General features: G+C 33.3%; 2 protein-coding genes across 2 annotated transcripts in view; one reads left to right on the forward strand and one right to left on the reverse strand.

Annotated features, from left to right (window-relative positions):
* LOC134714490 (transient receptor potential cation channel subfamily M member 2-like) overlaps positions 1-20,043 on the reverse strand; it is a 48,869-nt gene extending 28,826 nt beyond the window's left edge. The window contains exons 1-6 of the mRNA XM_063575777.1: positions 19,965-20,043; positions 6,168-6,436; positions 4,680-4,888; positions 3,386-3,539; positions 688-838; positions 119-281 (exon numbers count right to left, since the gene is read on the reverse strand). Coding sequence (XP_063431847.1) covers positions 119-281; positions 688-838; positions 3,386-3,539; positions 4,680-4,888; positions 6,168-6,411 — 921 coding nt within the window. The 5' untranslated portion in view covers positions 6,412-6,436; positions 19,965-20,043. The remainder of the gene's footprint in view (positions 1-118; positions 282-687; positions 839-3,385; positions 3,540-4,679; positions 4,889-6,167; positions 6,437-19,964) is intronic.
* Positions 15,181-15,768, forward strand: LOC134714382 (uncharacterized). The gene has a single exon (XM_063575624.1). The coding sequence runs from the start codon at positions 15,181-15,183 to the stop codon at positions 15,766-15,768; it is 588 nt and encodes a 195-aa protein (XP_063431694.1).
* Positions 20,044-21,952: the final 1,909 nt, after the last annotated feature.

Consider the following 21,952-nt stretch of genomic DNA (forward strand, 5'->3'; position numbering starts at 1 on the left):
TGTTACACATTGCCAACTACTTTACCATTAACCATGAAGCTCCATTAACATTTAATCACAAATTTTCTTTATTGGTTTTTTTTAACAAAAAGTTTTCATCTATCTGTTTAAAACTTACCAAGCTTTTGTTATGTTGAATTGCTTTCATGATTGACTTCAGGTCATTTTTTTCATGCTTTTGTGAACTACTGACAAATTCTCTGTTCATGAGGTCATGAGAGGCAATACCAAATAACAATGGTGTTTTGTCTTTGATGTATTCAGTTATACTAATTTTATCACTGAAAAAGCATTTTAATATTAAGGTTAACGTTATGTAAGGACAATGTACGATTATAAGACAAATTAATCCTATAATCAATAATCTCAAAATATTTCAGATTTTCAAAATTGATTGTAGGAATTTACCCTTTTAAAAAAATATACAGCCATGAAAAGCAATGATTTCTATTAAAATAGCAATATTGTACACGTTTAGAAATAATATGAAACACAACCGTTGCCCAAAAAGATATTTATTTAGAGTAGTATTTTGTGTTTAATCATTCTATGGTTAAACATGTCTTTGATAAATAATTCAACGAATGTTATATACTATAGAGTATTGTTGTCGTTAACATTTACGGCCGTCAATACTGCTTTTCATTCTATTTTGTTTTTTAATTATCTAGAATTATCATATCTTACTTTTCAATGAATTCAGCAATAAAATCAGCTGCTTTGCCCGAACCTTTTATAATCAGTATAGGCAGGTCTTGCTTCAGAACCTGGTTTACAGCTTCTATTGTATCTAAGTCACCCTCGACTACTATTGTTAGAACTGGAACATTCCACTCCACTGATAATATTGCAAAACATATATTACAATAGAAATACAAAAGTTAACAAGACATGTGTTTTGATGTTATAATGTAATAATGTATCTATAAAGGACTTTCAATTTTGAAATCCCTTAGAGTGCGCTATTGTGTAAATCTTTGTTTGTTATAACGATATACTCGTAATGTTAAAATATATGTCATGTCGAGCTAGTGGTTCTGTCATGTATACCAAATAGAATCTTATCATTTTATTGTATTTGGAGACAAAAGTTGTATAGAGTCGATTTAAAAAATCTTATGCAACATAGATTGTACATCTGAAACTGTGAACAAAATTAAAGGTTAGATTAAAGTGTTGACATTAAGTGATAAGATCCAACAATACATTTTAAGAACAGACATACTTTGATGTGTACAAGACTTGATTGACAAACAGCCCCCCCCCCCTATTTTTCAGAAAAAAAACCTATCGTAATCTAACTATCTAGTATTTAATATGGCAATTTATCAATAAACCAAAGTCAATTACATCAAACTTAACTGGTGTAAGTGCATGCTCGACTTTATTTCCAAACATCGTGACAGTTCTCCTCTTTCTTGCTTTGAAGATCGCGAGCGTCACGTCAGGCTCACCGAAAGAGTTAACCTATCACTTAAGTTGATCACGAACACCACGAAGGAGGATCATCTAAATGCGCTGCTTCTACTTTATGTGCACAGAGACATAAATCTCGATTATGATAAAATAAGTGACGATTACGACATGAGAAATCCGCGTACAATTGATCTAATAAATCCACTCTAGTCTAACCATTCATTGAAAATGAGATTCCGTCGTGATTTCTGTGTTCATTTTAGGTTTTACATTAAGATACATTTATACTAGTAACATGTATATTTTGCATAGCATTTTGTTACCATCTGGATAACTTTTAGATGTATCATATTATTTCAATATCCATTAGTGAGTAACTAAGTGACATTGACCTACACTTTGCAATAAAGTTGAAGTACCATATAATTATGTATGTACCATATACCAACTATCGGAACTAGACAGTGGCATAAGTGCTTAAATTTATTACTGTAGTACAATGACGTCAATTTTTCATATTCATTCATGTAATCCACACTACAAAGCGTACAATATCAGAACGATAGCACTTTATACTTCAGTGTTTGTTTGTCTTGTATCATGTGTGTCGTTCAACAAAATCAGAACTTAATCTAAAATAAGGATATTTTTATCTGTCTGGTATCGTCAAAATTTGATGCTAAACTGTTAAAATCCTGGAGCTGCTGAGCTTCCCCATGGACCCTCTAACAGGACAACCGTATTCACGCCTCCAATTCATAAAATCGTGGCCTAGGAATATTGAAATGTTTAGCCACGTTTAAACCCTATAATATTGAATTTCTCGTTATTGGTGTACTGCTGTTAACATCCTTCCAATCATTTTAATATACTAGTACCATAGACAATTAATGGAGAGAATTCGGCATAAAAAATGTAAAACCAAGACACTTTAACTATAAATATACATTGCTCTTATTATAACCCTTATATTAGTGCATTTCCCCATTTTTATTTGTTTTTTAACCCCGCTCGGCAAACTATTTTGTTCTACCCCCTCTTTTTAGATATCGTTGAAACGCCTCTTGTGACACTATGCATATAAAAAAGACTGATATGAGTGTCACTGAGACAGCCATCAAGTAGAAAGATTTAAGATAAACTATATACGTATTTATTGAATATATTTTTTAACATTTAAAACATTTTTTTCAAATCGAATTAGTTGATATGTTTGTCTTTAAATATCCCCAAAAAATAAGCTAGATAAACTGAATAGTATAAAATTTCTTGTTGAGACAAAATATATTGTTTCATTTACTAATTGAAAAAGCAAATATATTGAAAAAGCAAATAACACTTTTTTTGTTATGAAACGGTAATGAAAACGGAGTCGGCTGCTAGAAAGGCACCGCTTTATGCCTGATTCTAATACATGCTGTTCCTTAACCAATTATCTTCAAAACTATGTCTCAGATTCCACAAAACATTAAAAGAAACAAATACCCAAATAAATTGAGTGATCTCCTATGAAATAAGGTTCTAAACGTTATTGTATGGTTGAAATACAATAGACAAAAACTTACACATGGTTATGGAGGCCAAACTGTGTTGCACAAAAAGCAATCAAATTGTTTAGCATTGTATGAATACCAAAGAAGCTAATTACATGCACATGAGGACAAGATAATTTTGCAACTAAATACATAATAACAAATTATTTAATGAAATTATTGCCATTTGATTAATCTTTCTTCTTTTTTTTCTCGGTTAAATGGAAGTCATTACATCAGTTTAAAGTTGTATGATTTCAGGTGAAAAAATCTTTTTACTATGCTACATGCTCCACTTTATATAGTTCGCAGATGTGATTTAAACGTAATAAAGTGACTTGGTACTCTTTGGTAAATATTCACACTACAAACCATAAATCATAATAAGAAACCATAATATATTACATTGGTACTCATCTGAATAATATGACACTTACACGCCTTCCTTTCGAGAGTCATGAAAGATATTTTGTTTTGTGCTATTTCTTTCAGTACGGAAGCATGAAACCCGGCATATGACCCATTGTCACGTATCCAAACATGATACATTTCTCCAAGCAGGCAGTCGCTGTTCTTCTTTTGCCAATGGTTCTAATAATGAATAAAAACGGTACATTTTAAAACCCTTTGGCAAAAAAAAAACATTTATACAAGGTTGTTGAAAATGTTTCCTTAGAAGAGGTACGAAAGATATCAAACGGACAGTCAAACTCATAAATCGAAAATAAACTGACAACGCCATGGCTTAAATTGAAAAACGACAAACAAACAAACAATAGTACACATGACACAACATAGAAAACTAAAGAATAAGCAACACAAACCCCTTCCAAAAACTAGGGGTTATCTCAGGTGCTCCGGAAGGGTAAGCAGATCCTGATCTACATGTGACACCCGTCGTGTTGCTTATGTGATATCAAATCCGGTAAATAGTTTAATTCGGTGAGTCATATTTATGAAAAGGAAGGGGATTGTAGTTACGATGTAAGGAACATATCCAATATCAACCAACTGTCAACCAACTCGTGATGGCGTCTGTAAAACTTACGAAGGGATGATTTCAACTTTACCATTTAGAACTTTTTGTTTAATAGCTTCCTTGTGCGCAGCAACCCTCTATCAAGAAAATCATGATAGAAAATACACGCACGGGAATATCGTGTCAACTGGGAGATATATACCCCATATGCAGGTGCTGCTGGAATGTTGCTACTTAGAAAAGGAAAGTTTACAATTGGAAAGCTGAAACATCTCTTTTGTTTTAAAGCTTTATATTGAAAAGTAGATACTTTGTGTGCTGTGTTTGACAATACAATGGCAACTTGGTGCAAATTTAAAGACAGTTGTTGCCGAAATTGCCAATATTGTTTTTAGTCTCAAGTATATGTTATTTCTGATATAAATGCATAACATATACAATATAGTTAGACTGAACACGAACTCAGTCACTTCCATTTTAGACAAAAACATCTAAAACGTTGCATGGCATATTTGATAGATTGTTTTTATATCTTAGCTTGAACCTAAGCGTCTGACCATAGTAGCTGAAATATTTAACATAGACTAAATGAGTTATCTAAAGTAGCCCCTTAAATGTTAACAAAAATGACAGAAATCTTTCATCAGATTTACTTCTCGTCTTAGGCCAATAATAAACTGAGTGATTGTAGAATACTACTGTTGTCACATTTACAGAACATGATTGCTACAGTGTGAATAATATCACCCTACCCATCCGTATTTAGTGTTTTTTTCGTCATGACGATGGATTTGTTTGTGATCAAGACCGATTGCGGTTTCACACATGCTTTCCGGTAGAATTCCCACTAGACTTATAAAGACATCATCACCTCCTGATTGCAATTTATTGAAATCCTCAACTGCCTCTCTTACGATACAGCTAACCTTTTCCGACGAACCCTTGTAGAGAATCAAACTGTCTGCAAAATATTATTTAATGTAACCAAAATGTAAATTAAGCTAACCTTGTAATAAAATACTTTGATATACTTTGAACACGGTATTTGACCGTTTAAAGAAAGGTTCTGTAAAATTAAATTTTTATATATAAACAATTTTTTTTTCATGAGTAAATGTGTATGTTCAATTGCCTGTTTATTTATATTATTTCAACCATGCAATACACATGGTAAATAAAATACAAAGATCAAAATTTACCATGTGTATTACTTTTAACTATTATATTATGTGTTAATGCATTTCTCTGTGATGACCGTTCTTGTCTTTGATTGCGGTTTATTTCTGTCACGTAGTGTTGTAATCTTAGCGATATTTTGTAACATGGTCATATAAGAGGAGGTTTGACAAGCCATAAAACCAACTCACCATATTTTCATAAAACTACCTGTACCAAATCGGAAATACGTCAGTTGTTATCAAATTGTTCGTTTCTATGTTTGCTTGCATTTGTTTGTGTTGCACTTTCGTGTTTTTACTTTCTTCTTACAGTTGACGTGTTTCCTTCGGTTTTAGTTTGAAACTCGAATTAGTTTTCTCTCAATCGAATTATGACTTTTGAACAGTGGTATACAACTGTTGCCGTTATTTCACATTGTTACGAATAGCTCTAAAAATATAGGAATTGATGTAGCAGGATTTCAACAGATTACTCCTTTCTAATCATTTTATCCTATGGTATTGTCCATAAAACGATGGTAAAATTAAAATAATTTTGGGGCTATAAATAGTACTATATGTTAAAATATTTTGATTGTGAGAAAAAAATTGAGTGCTGGGATACCTGTTTCCATGTATATATATTCAATTTTGCTCGAAGCTGTAAATTTTGAAATGATAATCACAGTTTTTGTTTTGGTATATTCCTACGAAACGGCCTTTAAATTTATCATTTGTGTTAACAGCGTTTCTTGGGATTATTCTTTATTTTGAAATTTATACAACCGAGCATTAAAAATATTAATAGAATAAAACATAGCTATATAAAACGAAATTACTAACGGTCAAATATAGATATCGCATAAAAAAATATTCCCCTTCTGAACTTACGATGACGTCTGATATGTTAAGTGTGTATAATGGTAAATACTTCAAGATGAAGAAAAAAAACCACCAATGAATGCTGTGTTCAAATGCATTTTTTTTTAACAAGTGTGTGATCATGGCGAAGAGAGTTAATTTATCAAGAATTAACAAAGTTTGTCTTTTTTCCTTATAAAAAATTAAAAAGCTAAAATGTACCTTTTGCGCCTTTTGCAGTTTCAATGAGTCCTTGTTTAAATACTGATGTTATCCATGGTTTGGGTACAAAGCTTTTTGAATCACCGATGATAGAGAGGACAAGTTTAGGTGGTTCTGGATCACGGTGCTGTTTCTGGATTCCAAACACACTCGTTTTCTTTTGCTGTTTTTCCAATTCGTTCATTTTCTTTTGACGCAACTTTTGAAATTCCACCCAGAGGTCATCCTCCGCTGTCTCTGCCATACTAGCTCAAATTGCTGGTTATAAGCTTTTAAATAAAAGGTAAAGTTTGTTTAAAATTGGATGTTTTTTTAATATTGTATGCAGCCATCGACCTCTTACAGTGGTGATTCTAGTGAATGAGAACAAAAGTAAATAAGCTCATCTAATGATAAAACATTAAACAATGTTGTTGATGTTTGTTAAACTGTATTATTTGAAAATTTACATGCAAATTAAGATGGTTTGTATCTTCATTTTTTAATCGGGATAGAGCCCAAGTACCTTTAGAGCACGATCGCACCATGCTCACCGAGATCTAAATTAAAGGTGAGGTCGCGGTATGAGCGGCATGAACATGTAAGTTTTCGTTGCTTTCACGATGATACTACGTTCTCATTACGCTTCTACGACGACCCCGCTACATTTATACCACGTTTTCACCACACCTTTTCTACGATCATAATGATGTTACTACCCTCATCACGTTCTCTTTACGACCATACCACGAGTTATCCGATTGCAACACAATGTTACCACGCTTCTACTGCGATTATAGCACGCTCTTACCACGATTATACTACGTTCACACCGCGATCTTACTATACGTTCTCAATAATAACGTAAACATTGTGTTCCATATGTATACTGTTCCATTCCTTATATTTTTGGGTATGACGTAGATTTGTCGGAAACAACACCGTCCGGCCACCAAAATCTATCAGAGCACGGTGGCGTGGCGGTAGGAGTGGAGGCAGAGGGAGCTCTGATAGTATAAACGAATCCTGATCCAATAGAGATGTTGGACCGACCAAACCAACCTGAATCACAACCTATTGCTGTTCCAACAAGCTCAAATGACGATGCTGTAGTACACGATAGCAGGAATGACACAGATGTGTCAATCATGGTTCAGCCCTTGAAGAAAAAGGACAAGAGGTCCAAATTGCATACAGAAAAACAAAACATGGGGAACTTTTATATATTTCAGGTGAAAATGACAATAAGTATGATGATGTTGTATGAACTAAGTCATGTCGTAAGAATAGCGACGCCAGGAGCGTGCTAGAATCGTACTATGGTCTAATGCGGGGTTCACACATTACCAATTATTGCCCCCGTTTGAGATCAGACAGCGATAAGACACGAAAAGTGAAAAATTCAGATTATTATCCTCAATTCTCTGAAATTTCCTATCATTGTCTGAACGCAGTCGTTTAAATTCGCTACAGATTGCTACGGGTCCGGAATTGTCCGGATAGTTCGGCGAAGCACCCAGACAGTGATGTGCGTCCGGGGAAACTCAGTCGACTTTGTCTTGTCGAATTGCAAGCGTGACTATGTTGTAACAGATTCTGCTGTATCCTAACAATGTTCTGTGTTTTCTGGACGGTGTCCTGTGATACGAGAATGATCTGGAGAAATTTTTCATTGCTGTTTTTCTGCCGATTGAGTCCAGATTGCATCCGGGTCTGTCGATTGTCGAAACCGTTCGTACATGATACCCACTTCAGAGTTCCGACAATTACAGAATACAATACGACTGAGACCAGACAAAGCCGTTTGCAATGCGATAGAGAGGACAGTGATATGATTACGTTCCGACAGTACCTGATTATCCCGAGTATGCTGACAGTTTTCGAACGGATAACTTCCGTCAGCGTCGGTTCACTGTCTAATCAATGTCTAATATCTGTCGGATTACATTCGGTAGATTCGGGACACAGTCGTTACAGACTCGGTCGAATTTTACCATTCAAAAGACACAAATCGGATTAGAAGCGGAAAAAGAACGGGATTATCGGGACAAATACGCATTGAAACGGTTGAATATCGTCTCTTCCTGAACAATATCTGATCGTTGTCGTGATTAGATTAGTTTCTTTACAAATTTTAATTAAAGTTTGAATTTTTATCCACGATTCACAGGATCCTGATCTTGAGACTTTTGACAAATTTGAATCGGTAATGGTCCTTTCAAGGACGGCAGTAAAAATCGTGAATGTGTGACCCCGGCTTAAACAGCGTGCTGTAAACGTGGTATAGACGTAGTGGAATTGTAGATTGATGTAGTAGCGTCGCTTTGAAATCGTAGCGCAATCTCTCCTAATAGAATTAAGCTCTCGCTACGATGATACAGTTACCTTTGCGATCGTACCACGACCTTACTGCGCTCTCACTACGCTTCTTCTTCGACCTAATTTCGTCACGACTGCGCCACGATTGTCTTGAACATGTTCAAAGTTTGCCACGCTCTTCATAATAATGAAGACCTCATCACAATCTTGAAGACCTCAACACAACCGTATTACAACCTTACTGCGATCTACACGATCGCACTACGATGGTCAAAATTTGCATTTTGTCCACAGATCGTAGTGCGATCGTGACCTATATATAGTGGGACTGCAGTATAAGTGGGCTTTGGTTGTTCTCCAATTTTCATTATTGAATAATAACATTAGATGTATGTTTCATTATAATACATTATTCTGCTTGGCTAACTGCACATCACGTGATATTCCTTAAGCAATTGCATTACACAATAAAACTTATCATTCATGATAACACAAGGTCCCACAATAAAGTACACAGATGAATTGAATAAAAAAAATTATAAAAATTGTGTTTTCATGAGCCCAGCTAAAAAATGTAACTATAAGTATTGAATGCTTCTTTTTTTTAACTTCATAGGGTTGTAAAAACGTTGACCGTGCGCATATCTTTAGTATGAAACGGATTCAAAGAGGAAAATTCCAAACACTCTTTTTAAACTAGTGATTTGTAACATATTAATTTTCGATTTTTTTCTTCTTATCGATTTCAGTATATTAAGATAAATATATATATAGTGTCTTGAAATATGACATGTATTTGTATTCGGCACGAAACGGGAAACCTCGCATTTCCCCCTGTTTCTTAGCATCATACAAATACATTTCATATTTCAAGACACTATACGTATATTGTCTAAATATTTATACATGTCACTATAATAGATAATTTATCTACTGTATTAACTTACATAATCTCACCTCTAGTCACCGCATTAAAGTGAAGCTGTCTCGTACATTAAATTGATTACGAGGATATCAGTGATTTCAATTAAACTTAATATTTTATTTGAAATGTACATGAGTAATTAAAACAAAATGCAATGATGAAATGAATCTTACCAGTTGTGATTGCCCACTTAGTATAGTCTTCATTTTACCAACGTGTCTGTTTCATTTTTTATATCTTTATATATAGTTAAATGTAATGGCAGTATCTAGAAAACTGCAAGACAACATTGAAATAGACCTCAAACACTTGTACAACGGATATCCTTGTGTTCATGTACAAATATAAGAGATGCAAAGCTACTGATAAAAACGTCTAATTCATAGAAATAGCATACATTCATTCGCTTAATTTTTCTCGGAAAATTACATATTTTATTGCCTTAATCTTTATTCAATTTTAAGTGACATATCATACAAAAAGATATACAACGTATGTTACTGTTTGATTGTTATGCTCTTCCGCTTTGGGATAACTTTCTATTTTGTTGCATCCTTGTGCCTATGATGAGTCTTATGAAGACGGAATCAGCGTCTTACGTTTTGTTTAATATGACTGATAGAGAATCAATTAACTAATGGACCCTTTTACTTTAAGGAGCCAATACGTTAAACTAAAGTGGTTCTCCCAAACGGCAACAAGAGATACGATAGAATAGCAAGTGAAAATAAGATGACATCCACATTTAACATTGCAAAGTTTTGGGATTATTTTTTACTATCATCCAGATTTCCCTTAAAAATATTTGCATTCTGCTTTTAGGTGCTAGATTAACTTAAAGATTGCCTTTCTGTAAATATTGACAATGCAAATTCCCATAGGAACACCTTTTACGGTTAAAACTTTACCACTTTTACCATGAAGTTTTGAAAAAAAATCTGATCCTAGAATTGAAATTTCATATGCACCACAACTTTTTTCAAAGGTAAAAATATAGAGCTGTGCAGCATATTTTCAACGTTTATTAGCCCTGAACTTATCATAGTTAAAACTAACACTCACTTTTCCTACTTCGAATGAAAGGTTACCACAGATTTTAATGTAAACAATATGCACATGTATATTTACTGGTAACATTCCCAAGTTATGTCTCTGTGAGATGGAACACAGAGCATAACTGGGAACCAGTATGTAAACAAATTAATTTTCTATGAATATTCAAGATCTTCCCAAAAGAGGCGCCTTTTGAGAAACAGCTGTATTTACTAAGTGTAACCTAAAGACCTAATAATACATTTTGCAAAAAAAACAAACAAAATCCCAGGTAAATAAAGGCAACAATAGTATACCGCTGTTCAAAACTCATAAATCCATGGTCAAAAAACAAAATCGGGGTAAAACTGAAGAAAACGCATTAAATATAAGAGGAGTACAACGACACAACATTAAAATGTAACACAAACAGAAACGGACTAAGCACTAGACAAAATTCTACGAGAATAACAAATATAACATCAAAACCAAGTACATGAATTTCGGATAGATAAGTACCGTGACACGTGTTTTAGTATCTCTGTCCGTTTGAAAGTTGCGTTATTCATTCTGAAAAGTATTTGCAAAAAATATTCTGTATGTTGACAGAAGAATATGCATATTTCAAGCTGAAATATCTTAAAAGTAGATCATTGTAGGTAACAAAAGTCACTTTTGAAGGAAATCAACGATAGTTTTTTTTCTGTTTTGTAACATGTCCTTACACATGTTTTAACTAGTATTGTAAATAAGGAAAATATTACTTTTTTCGTAGTAATACATTTATGTTAGCTGATATACATCTACACCACACAATCAATCGACACATCTAACTATGGAGACATTTGTTATTTTGTCCATTTAACTTATAATAATAATAAAAAAAACTTTATTTAACGAAGGTAACTCATTTAACATACAATGGTTAATCTCACACAAGGCCTTCATACATGTATTTATTAAAGTTGACCATACACGTGTTTTCTATTATGTAAACAATCACACGTGATTGTGTGTCCGCATAGTGGTCATCTATTGGTGTTTATATTGGATAAACAGGTTTGTGTTTTAAATATATGATATTTCGGATTGGTCAATATTTGTCGCATTGCGTAAATATATTGAGTAAGATATTTGTTATGTAAATAGCACGGGATTTTTAAAGCGCGAATAGTTGTCTTGTTTAAGTAATTTAAGATATATGGTCATTCGAAGCTCGTATACCGTTCAGTAAGGCAGCTTAGTTTAGGTAAAGATATGTCCGAACCAGTGCTCGATCTGAATGAAGAAGATTTGTTAAGGGACCCCTTACATGGTCAACCCGAACGTCTTAATGCTTCAAATTCACAAGCTAATCAAAACCGTGACTTAGTAGACACGTTTGGCCTTTTAAAAGACTATTTGGATAAGAAACTTGTTGATTTGAACTCCGACATTCTGTCAGAACAAGACAATTTATCTAAGAAATTCAGAGATGAGGCTAATATTAAGTTCAAATCAGAAGGGAACCGTATTCAGTTTCGATTTAATGAGAACATTTTGGATGGCCTTAACAAAATCCACAAGGATCTCGTATCTGTTGCTTCTCCCCTTTCTTCTATTACTGGTGATTTGGTATGTAAACTTAAAGAAAGAAACAAACTCATCAGGATCGCTGATAACTCCACTGGGGGATGGGCTACGGTTAGAGAATATGAAAGTAACGATATTGCTGAAAATGATGAGGACGAGAAAGATTCGCCAGGCTGAGACTAGAGCCCTCAAAACTATTAAGGAGAAAAAGACCCGACCTCAGCCGTATACAGCTAGACCTTCTCCAGCAGTTGGGAGTTTCGCTACTGCCACTGCTCCTCCTCCAGCTTACGACTTCAGTCGATATCAACAGCCCTTTCGTACCAGCACTGCACGGCATGAGCCGTGCCCCATGGACATCTGTCACTACTGCAAGCAGTACGGTCACTGGAAAAGAAACTGCCCACTCAACTTCAAGTCAGCCACAGCTTCTGCACCCAGTTACCAGCCATGCAAACAGCAATGATACAGTTACTGTTAATTATAAGTATCTAGATATAAGTTTATTATCTTCTATCTATGAACGCAATAACGACGATCTTGACGAATTTATGTCACAAGTTCAATTTCTTGAAAAATTTTCTGCTAGTCATAACTTTAAATGTGTTAAAGGCAGGCTTGCAAAACATTACGATTTTTGGGTTAAGATTGGAGCTAATGATGTTGTTTTAGATACAATTAAAAACGGTAAATTAATCCCATTGTTAGTGCCTCCCCCTAGTATGCACATGAAAAACAATAAATCTGCTGTTTCTAACTCAGAATTTGTGGAAAAAGCCGTTTTAGAATTAGTTGATTCTGGATGTGCATATGAAGTTCCCTTTACGCCTTATATTGTTAATCCTTTATCAGTTGCCACCAATAAGTCCGGAAAAAAGAGGTTAATATTGTATCTTTCAATTTTAAATAAATCCGTCAAAAAAGAGAGATTTAAATTTGAAGACTGGAAAACAGCTATTCAATTTTTCAAAAAAGGTTCTTATCTGTTTAAGTTCGATTTAAAGTCTGGTTATCATCATTACGACATTTGTCCTCAGCAACAAACGTTTCTTGGTTTTTCCTGGAATAACAAGTATTACTGTTTTTCAGTTTTAGTTTTTGGTCTAGCTTCTAGCCCTTACTTATTTACGAAATGTTTGAGATCTATGGTCAAATATTGGAGACAAAATTCGATTGATATTGTTTTGTATTTAGATGATGGTTTTGGAATGGCTTCGGATTACGAATTATGTCGGAAAGATTCCGATTTTGTCAAAAAATCACTAAAAGAGGCTGGTTTTTTAGTCAATGTAGAAAAATCTGTTTTTGAACCTACCCAAAAGTTAGAATGGTTAGGAATCACTTGGGATTCTGCTCAATTCTGCATTTCTATTCCCGAAAGAAGATTAAATGATTTGTTACAGTCTATAGATGAAATTTTAGACAGATTTTTTGTTTTTCTCTGCTAGGCAATTAGCTCAAGTGACTGGTAAGATCATTTCTTTATCACCAGTGTTCGGAAATTTGACTAGATTGATGACAAGATATTGTTACTTGTGCATCGTGCAAAGATTGAGCGGGGATAAATTATTACAAAAGGTTTATCCAGCTGAGATTTTGAATGAGCTTAAGTTCTGGAAATCCAATGTGATTACTTTGAATAAAAATAAATTGGCTATGTACAGCCCTTCTTCGATAGTAATTTTTTCAGATGCTAGTAATGTAGCCTGTGGGGCTTATACTGTAGAATTGGAAAATAAGATTTTTCACAAAATGTGGAACGAATTAGAAAGATGTAAAAGCTCCACCTGGAGAGAGATGAGAGCAATCGAACAGGCCCTTTTGTCGTTTAGTACTCTATTTATGGGCAAAAGTTTAAAATGGTTTACTGATAACCAAAATTGTGTACGTATAGTACAAGCTGGAAGTATGAAGGAAGATTTACAAAATCTTGCCTATTCTATTTTTTTGTATTAGTAAAGAGCATAATATATTAATTAAATTACAATGGATTCCCCGCACATTGAATTCAAAGGCAGATTACATTAGCAAAATGAGTGATCATGAGGATTGGCAAATTTCAAATGAATTTTTTGAATTTTTAGAAAGTTTATGGGGACCTTTTACTGTTGACAGGTTTGCTAGCGTGATGAATAACAAGACACAAAGGTTTAACTCACTTTTCTGGAATCCGAACACAGAAGCTGTAGATGCGTTTACACAAAATTGGCATGGAGAAAATAATTGGCTTGTCCCCCCTATTTATTCAGTTATACGCACAATTAAACATCTGATTTACTGTAAGGCTAAAGGGTCTTTAATTGTCCCAAGATGGGTATCTGCGCCATTCTGGTCATATATTTTTAATAAAAACTTGACTTACAAAGCTTATGTTAAATATGTGCTAGAATTTAAAGAAACGAATAGAATCTATTCAAAAGGAAGGAGTCCGAAGTGTATCTTTGGAACTGAAATTTTTTTATCAACTGTTCTCGCAGTTAGATTAGACGCTAGTCTGTGATATTTCACATGGTCCTGATATCAATTTTGGTATTGCAGAGACATGGTGAATGAGATTTTACGTTGTACATATAGTATATTACTCAGTGGAGAATGTAAAGATGAAGTTTTTTTAGCGACATGGCCCTAGTATCATATGTTGTAGTATGATATTGTAGTAGGCATGGTTGATTGTTTAATGTCATATGCATTTTATTATAATAATTTATATGAATACTTGTTTAATTTTCCTTTATTAGGTAACACATTTTTCAGATGTTTTCAAAACCAGAAGATGGAATGATATTGGTTATTTTCGTCAGTCTCAATCTCCAGCCATGCAGCTCCTGGTAGACCAGATACCTTCATTTTGTTTGTCATCTAGAGCTGCTAACACTCAACGACAGTATAGATATGTTTTCACCGCTTTTTGTAAGTGGTGTTTATCTATTAATTTTTCAAACACGTTACCTGCTTCAGTTATTTCTGTCGCATCGTATTTAGTTTATTTGACTAATATTGGTAAATCTAATAGCAGCATAAATGAAGCTTTTTATGCTATAAGTTGGGCTCATAGATTAGCCGGAGTTGAAAATCCGTGTAAATCGGATTTGTTTATTTCTGTGAAGGAAGGATCTTTGAGATCTGTTGGACACATTGTGGTTAAGAAAGAACCTATAACACCAGAATTTTTTTTATCAAATCGTTATGCTTTATGGTAACGATAAATCTAATCTGAAAGATGTAAGAATAGCATGTATGTGCCTTATAAGTTTTGCTGGATTTTTGAGGTATTCAGAATTAGCAAATCTGACAAGAAATAAAATTGTTTTTCATGATTCGTACATCAGTCTACTGATAGAGAGTAGTAAAACTGATATTTACCGTGAGGGTAGAGATGTACTCATTTCAAAAACGGACAAAATTACATGTCCCGTTAAAATGTTGATGAAATATTTAGATTTAGCAAACATCAAGTCGGACAGTAATGATTTGATTTTTCGTCCTTTATCTTTTTGTAAATCTGTAAATGGTTACAAATTAAGAAATGATAAGCTTTCTGATACTACTGCAAGAGACATTCTGTTATCTACTTTAACATCTATTGGTTTAGACAAAAAGTATTTTGGTTTGCATAGTTTGAGGTCCGGAGACGCCACTGCTGCTGCAAATGCGCATGTGGAAGATAGAATCTTCAAAAAACATGGTCGCTGGAAATCAGACCGGGCTAAGAACGGATATGTCAAAGAGAACATCAGTGAACGTCTAACAGTAACTAAAAATTTAGGAATTTAAAAAGCACACAATTGCGCCTTTCTTTGTTTAGTCGAAAATAGCTGCACATGCTGGCGAGCTATTCCTATGTAACAAGTGTTTGTTTTTATTTTATAAATACTTTATATGCGTTTGAGGTGACGAATTAGAATATAAATGTATTTATTAAAGTTGAGCATACACGTGTTTTCTATTATGTAAACAATCACACGTGATTGTGTGTCCGCATAGTGGTCATCTATTGGTGTTTATATTGGATAAACAGGTTTGTGTTTTAAATATATGATATTTCGGATTGGTCAATATTTGTCGCATTGCGTAAATATATTGAGTATGATATTTGTTATGTAAATAGCACGGGATTTTTAAAGCGCGAATAGTTGTCTTGTTTAAGTAATTTAAGATATATGGTAATTCGAAGCTCGTATACCGTTCAGTAAGGCAGCTTAGTTTAGGTAAAGACCCCCACCCCCCTCCCGGATTAAGATGCTTGTATATTTGAAATGTTTTCACGCATAGATAGAAAGATATTTATACTATCAGTAGGACATTGTTTCTTTGATTATTAAGATTTATATGTATATATGATTTCTGATTTTGTTTTTCTATTTTGTAGGTTGTCGTGTACTACGCAGCGGTGTGACCGATATCATGACATCGGGACTCAATATTTTGATTTAATAAAATTTAACAGTAAGCTGCACATGCTGGCGAGCTGTTCCTATGTAACAAGTGTTTGTTTTTATTTTATAAATACTTTATATGCGTTTGAGGTGACGAATTAGAATATAAATTTAAATGAATAATTCATATAACAATCAATGCATATAGAACAATCATCAATAGATATGTACATTATTACAAATTTATTTAGCTGATCTGTAACAATAACATCTTCATGCCTTATATATCATGTACTGTAGTACGCCGCTAGATTAAAACTGACGTGGAAAGGTAGCACATGGCCAGCGAAAGCTCTTTCTGTGAGAGCCCAGGTGGTCGTGTGGTCTAGCGGTCTAGCGGGACGGCTGCACTGCAGTCGATTTGGTGTCACGATATCACAGTAGGATGGGTTCGAATCCCGGCAAAGGAAGAACCAAACATTTGCGAAAGCAAATTTACAGATCTAACATTGTTGGGTTGATGTTTAGACGAGTTGTATATACATTATTACAAATATATATCTACACAAGCATGAAAGCAGACTGTAGAACTAGCATGACAAGAATGTCCTAAACAAAATTAAACTTTACTTATCATTCAATAATTGATAGAGATTGTGTTGGAGGTCGACGTTCACTTTTTTTTCTTTCAAATCGACCAAAAGTCTTGAAATGTTGTATTCAATAATATTGCTATAGAATACACTTCAACAAATGAGCGAAACATGCTATATATAAGAGGGATTGATACTCCACAGCCTTTGTTTACATTATATGAGTCTTGTTTTTAAATAGGTTTAAAATGTTCAAAAAGGAACCTCGCCACTGTGATGACAAGAATCATGGATGCAATTCAAACAAAGAGAAATAAAAGAAAGATGATATCAATAATATTTGGCATTTGTATCAGCACTTGCACATCACATGTCTATGGAGATTTTTCGGCTTAGACCCCTCAATCATGTTCTATTATTATTGAAACCTTTAATTAAGGAAAAACAAGAATGATTTGATATGCAGTTTTATCAGCATACATACATATAATTTACATGGATGTCTAGTTAAACAATGTAAGAAATGCTTAAGACTCACTTTAAAGTAACTAACAGATAAAATATATGAGTAATTTAGTAGCAAGGATGTCAATATAAAATAAGCATGTTAAGGTAACTTGGATGGTTTTCTCCATCTTGGATAACGATAGCTCCCGGTTTGGATCTCTAAAGGAATGTGTAAATTTAAAGAGTGGTATTGAATTCATGTGTTAGACTTTTCATGATAATATAAATAATGATATGCTTTTTTGACATATTTACGGCTGTAATTTATGAACGATATATTTTTATTTGAATCAGTTTTTCAACCTTGCCACATAAGGGGAGATAACTCAGATTATGTGACTTTTACAATATTTTGTTTTGTGGCAAGAAAATAAGTCCTGTTTTTCAATGTTAGTCTTTTCTTATCAGAAAACATAACACTAGTATTAGAGCTATTTCTTCCTATTTTTCTTAATTTTTTTTCTTTTAAATGCACATAATTTGGTCTTCATGCATAATCTATCAAGTTGTTATAACCTGCAGCGTGCAAAAAATCTGGTTCAACATGTTTTTATTATAATTTTGAAAAGAGCATATATATTAATATTAACTACATTTCGACAAAATATTAAAAATAATATATAAATTTTAATTAGACGAGGGGGTATAATTGAAATATATATATTCCTCCTACCATCAACGTAATAGTGGTGGAATTACTGAGTTAATTTGGGTTAAAAACCATTTACTAGGAAGTTTTTATTTTTAATTTATTGATCGAGAACCATCTTTTATTACAATTTAACTCTATTTGTAATAACACACATAAGTATATAAGGAAACTAATAAAGTTTCAGGACTAGAAAGTATGAATTTGAAACAAAACTAAGATTTATCCTAAAATCTCCGAAATAGGAAACCGGAAAATTGTCTAATGTAAAACTGTTTTAAAGATAAAAATGATGATTGTATGCGGAAACTAACACAAATTGCTTGACCAAAAACAAATTAAAACTAAAGACTATTGACAAAAAATCTGTGGGAAAAGGAAACCAGAAATTTTGTCCGATGTATTAATTTAGATTTTCGTCAATATTTTCTGTAAGATATACTGAATAAGTTGACATAATCAAAGGCGTATGGCAAACATTATTCAAAATTTGAAGTCAAATTTTTTCTTGTAAGGGCCTTTCGGAGGACCAGGGGAAAAGGATTGGTAATTCTAAAACCAGGTTTAATCCACTATTTTATACATATAAAAGCTTGTGCAAAGTCAGGAATATGACAGTTTTTATCTATTCATTTGATGTGTTAGAGCTTCCCGGTTTGAATTTTACTCGGAGTTCCGTGCTTTATGATTTAACTTTTGGTAAATTCATACAAATTACGCAAGGGTTGTCCTAATCCTGCCATTGTCTGATTATTAATGTGTTTGTATATATAAAAAAAGAATACGTGGTATGACTGCTAATGGACAGCAACCCACCAGAGAGAAAAAATTGCGTGGTTGTTAGCAGCAATAGATACACATGGATCAAATCGATGCCGTATAGCCAACTAGTAAAGGCTCCGATATAATAAAATGTAAAACAGACCAAGCAAGAAAAACCAATAGCCAGATTTATGATAAAACAGTTAACGACAGAATGCATGACTTATATCCTTCAACGGCAACTACTTATTCACATGATACTGACTTGGGACGGACACATAAAGAACGTGGCGGCGTTAAACAGATTTGTGAAAAGCCTTCAACGACAACTAGTGATTTATAGAACACTGACTGGCGACAGACACACAAAGAACGTGGCGGGTTTTGATAGATGCGTGAGCGTCAAAATATCTCGTAACCTTGGACCTAGATGTTTTAGAATAACTGTAAAGATTCCTCCAACTGATATGAGGCACTTTCACAAAACTACTATAAACAATTAAAAGCCAAAGTGCCGATCTAACAGTAAATTTAATACTGAAATCTTACTTCTAAGGTGATAAATACATTCTGTTTTTCAAGACTAAAGTATCAATGATGACCCATCGAACAGATTTGGTTGATAACTTATCTCTCTAGTCTGCTAAAAATGTGCCCTTGTGTATTGCCAAAGTATAAATTCAAAGTAGCAAATTAATTCATAGGTTTTTATAACTTTTATAACATTCAAATCAATTTCAGTACCAACAATAACAAAATTCATAGAGTTTGCAACGTAGTTTCAATTTAAGCTTTTAAAAATTTACTTTCTTCAATAATTTCAGGTTTTTGAATGACTTTTGTTTTCATACAATTAATACGCACAGTCTACCTACAGTGGAAACGTCCGAACACTTCAATTTATAATGTACGATGAAGATATTTACATCTGAATATAAATCATATGTAAGTGGTTACCAGGAAAACCTAACTATCCTTATATCAAGTGGCTATCCCTAAAATTTGTTTTTCATTTCTAAACAAGGAGTATTAATGTCAGACTCAAATCAGTTCTTTGTAAATAATAAAACTTTTCCTACATACCTTCTCTGGTGTTTTTTTTTTCAACGGAAGCACTGGTGTTATATGCGTTATGTTTTACTTATTTTTAGCCTGTTTCTGTTTCCTGAATGAAAATGATATTTTCCCACCAATAGTGTTTTATAATCAATAAAGTTTGGGGGATATTTTCCCATCAATAGTGTTTTTTAATCAATACAGTTTAGGGGTCAGGGACGACTCTGGGTGCGCGAATTTATCGCTGCATTGAAGACCTGTTGGTGACCTTCTGCTGTTGTCTGTTCTATGGTTGGGTTGTTGTATCTTTGACAAATTCCCCATTTCCTTTCTCAATTTTATGTCTAAGACGTTTTTATTTTGTCAATCATACAATTAATTTTTTATTTTCTTAAAGCCGTAACAAACCAGAAGTAAATTATTTGTGTTGTCATTATTATCACTGCTAGAAATTATCTATAAAAAAAGATGTTGTATGATTGCCAATGAGACAACTATCCACAAAAGATCAAAATGACACAAACATTAACAACTATAGCTAACCGTACGGCCTCCAACAATAAGCAAAGCCCATACCGCATAGTCAGCTATAAAAGGCCCCGTTAAGACAATGTAAAACAATTTAAACGAGAAAACTATTTTTTTTATTTATGCAAAAAAAATGGAAGAAAAACAAATATGTAACACATAAACAAACGACAACCACTGAATTACACCTCCCTGGTTTATTTACCTATAACAATTACAATGAACAAAACTCAAAATAGTACTTTCAGTGCTCTTAGTCACTGCTTTTAGCTGTTATTAGTGTACTGTTGTTTTCGTTTTAATCATTTATATTATGTAATTTTGTTAAGATATGAAGAAAGATTTGTTTTCTTAACACTGCTACATGTACATGTATTTGATTTTTTTTCAAATAAATAAACAAATAATGCTAAATGGTTTATTCCTAGTACCTTTTTTGTCCCATCAATGAAATGTGCCTGTGGCTAAAACGAAGTATTTGGTGTTTTAAATATGAAGTTTTCAATATCAAATCAAAATAAGGAGATGTAGTATTTCTGTTTACAAAACTTTGAATTATAAAAAAACTAAGGATTTTCTTATACCAGGCATACATTACCTTAGCCATATTTGGCACAACGTTTTTGATTTTTTTCGCGTCACTGATGAGTCTTGTGTCTGGCGTACTAAATAATAATCCTGATACCTTTGATAACTATGATTAGCAGTTATACATCTATCCACCAAGGTTCAAATGAATAGAATTTAAGTAATTATAGGCAGTTCTACGACCGAAAAGTTTACCTTGTAGTCACCTATAACAGGCCCCGACTTATAAATATGAAAAATATTCAATGAGAAAACTAAGGGGCTCATTCAGTTTGTTTTCATTTCCCTTCAATCTTGACAAATATAATGTATGTACACAGTAAATCGCTGTATTCTTTTTTTACTATCATTTTAATTGTTTGCGAAATTACGAAATTGCTATAGATTGAAACTGTGGATTAGTTTTGTATGATTGTCCCATTTATATATGGTATAGTGGGTATAAGTGTATAAGAAGGCTTTTTCGCGACTTATGGATGTACTAACTAATGGTTAGATTTGGGAATTTGTGTCAAATTTTCTGACGCCTTAGTTTTTTTTCCCTATCATACAGGGTGCTTTCGATTTGGAACCCAAATAATACCAGTGCAAAGATAGAGTAAAGGCCCGAGTCATCCTTTTCCTTGCCATGTTTTAAAACTCAAATATCCCAAAAAGAATCGCCATGACCTATTTTAATCTTATTTTATTCCTTTACTAATTCTCTTTCGACTGGTAGTATCAATTTTAGAGTTTGAGATATTTTGCTTTGTAGACAACTGTTTCTTGTTAAAGACCATATGCTGATCTTTATTAAAGTATTTTACCAAAAATTATAGAAAAAGTGTGATTGAGAATGAGACAACTATCATGATTACAAAGATCAAAAGAAGGGGATGTTAGAAATAATGAATGACTGT

The sequence above is a fragment of the Mytilus trossulus genome, chromosome 4 (genome assembly GCF_036588685.1).
Source record: "Mytilus trossulus isolate FHL-02 chromosome 4, PNRI_Mtr1.1.1.hap1, whole genome shotgun sequence".
Taxonomy (NCBI): domain Eukaryota; kingdom Metazoa; phylum Mollusca; class Bivalvia; order Mytilida; family Mytilidae; genus Mytilus; species Mytilus trossulus.

What these genes read in the sequence shown, in the direction of transcription:
- LOC134714382 (XM_063575624.1), top strand. Translation starts at nt 15,181, where the DNA reads ATGCTTTATGGTAACGATAAATCTAATCTGAAAGATGTAAGAATAGCA.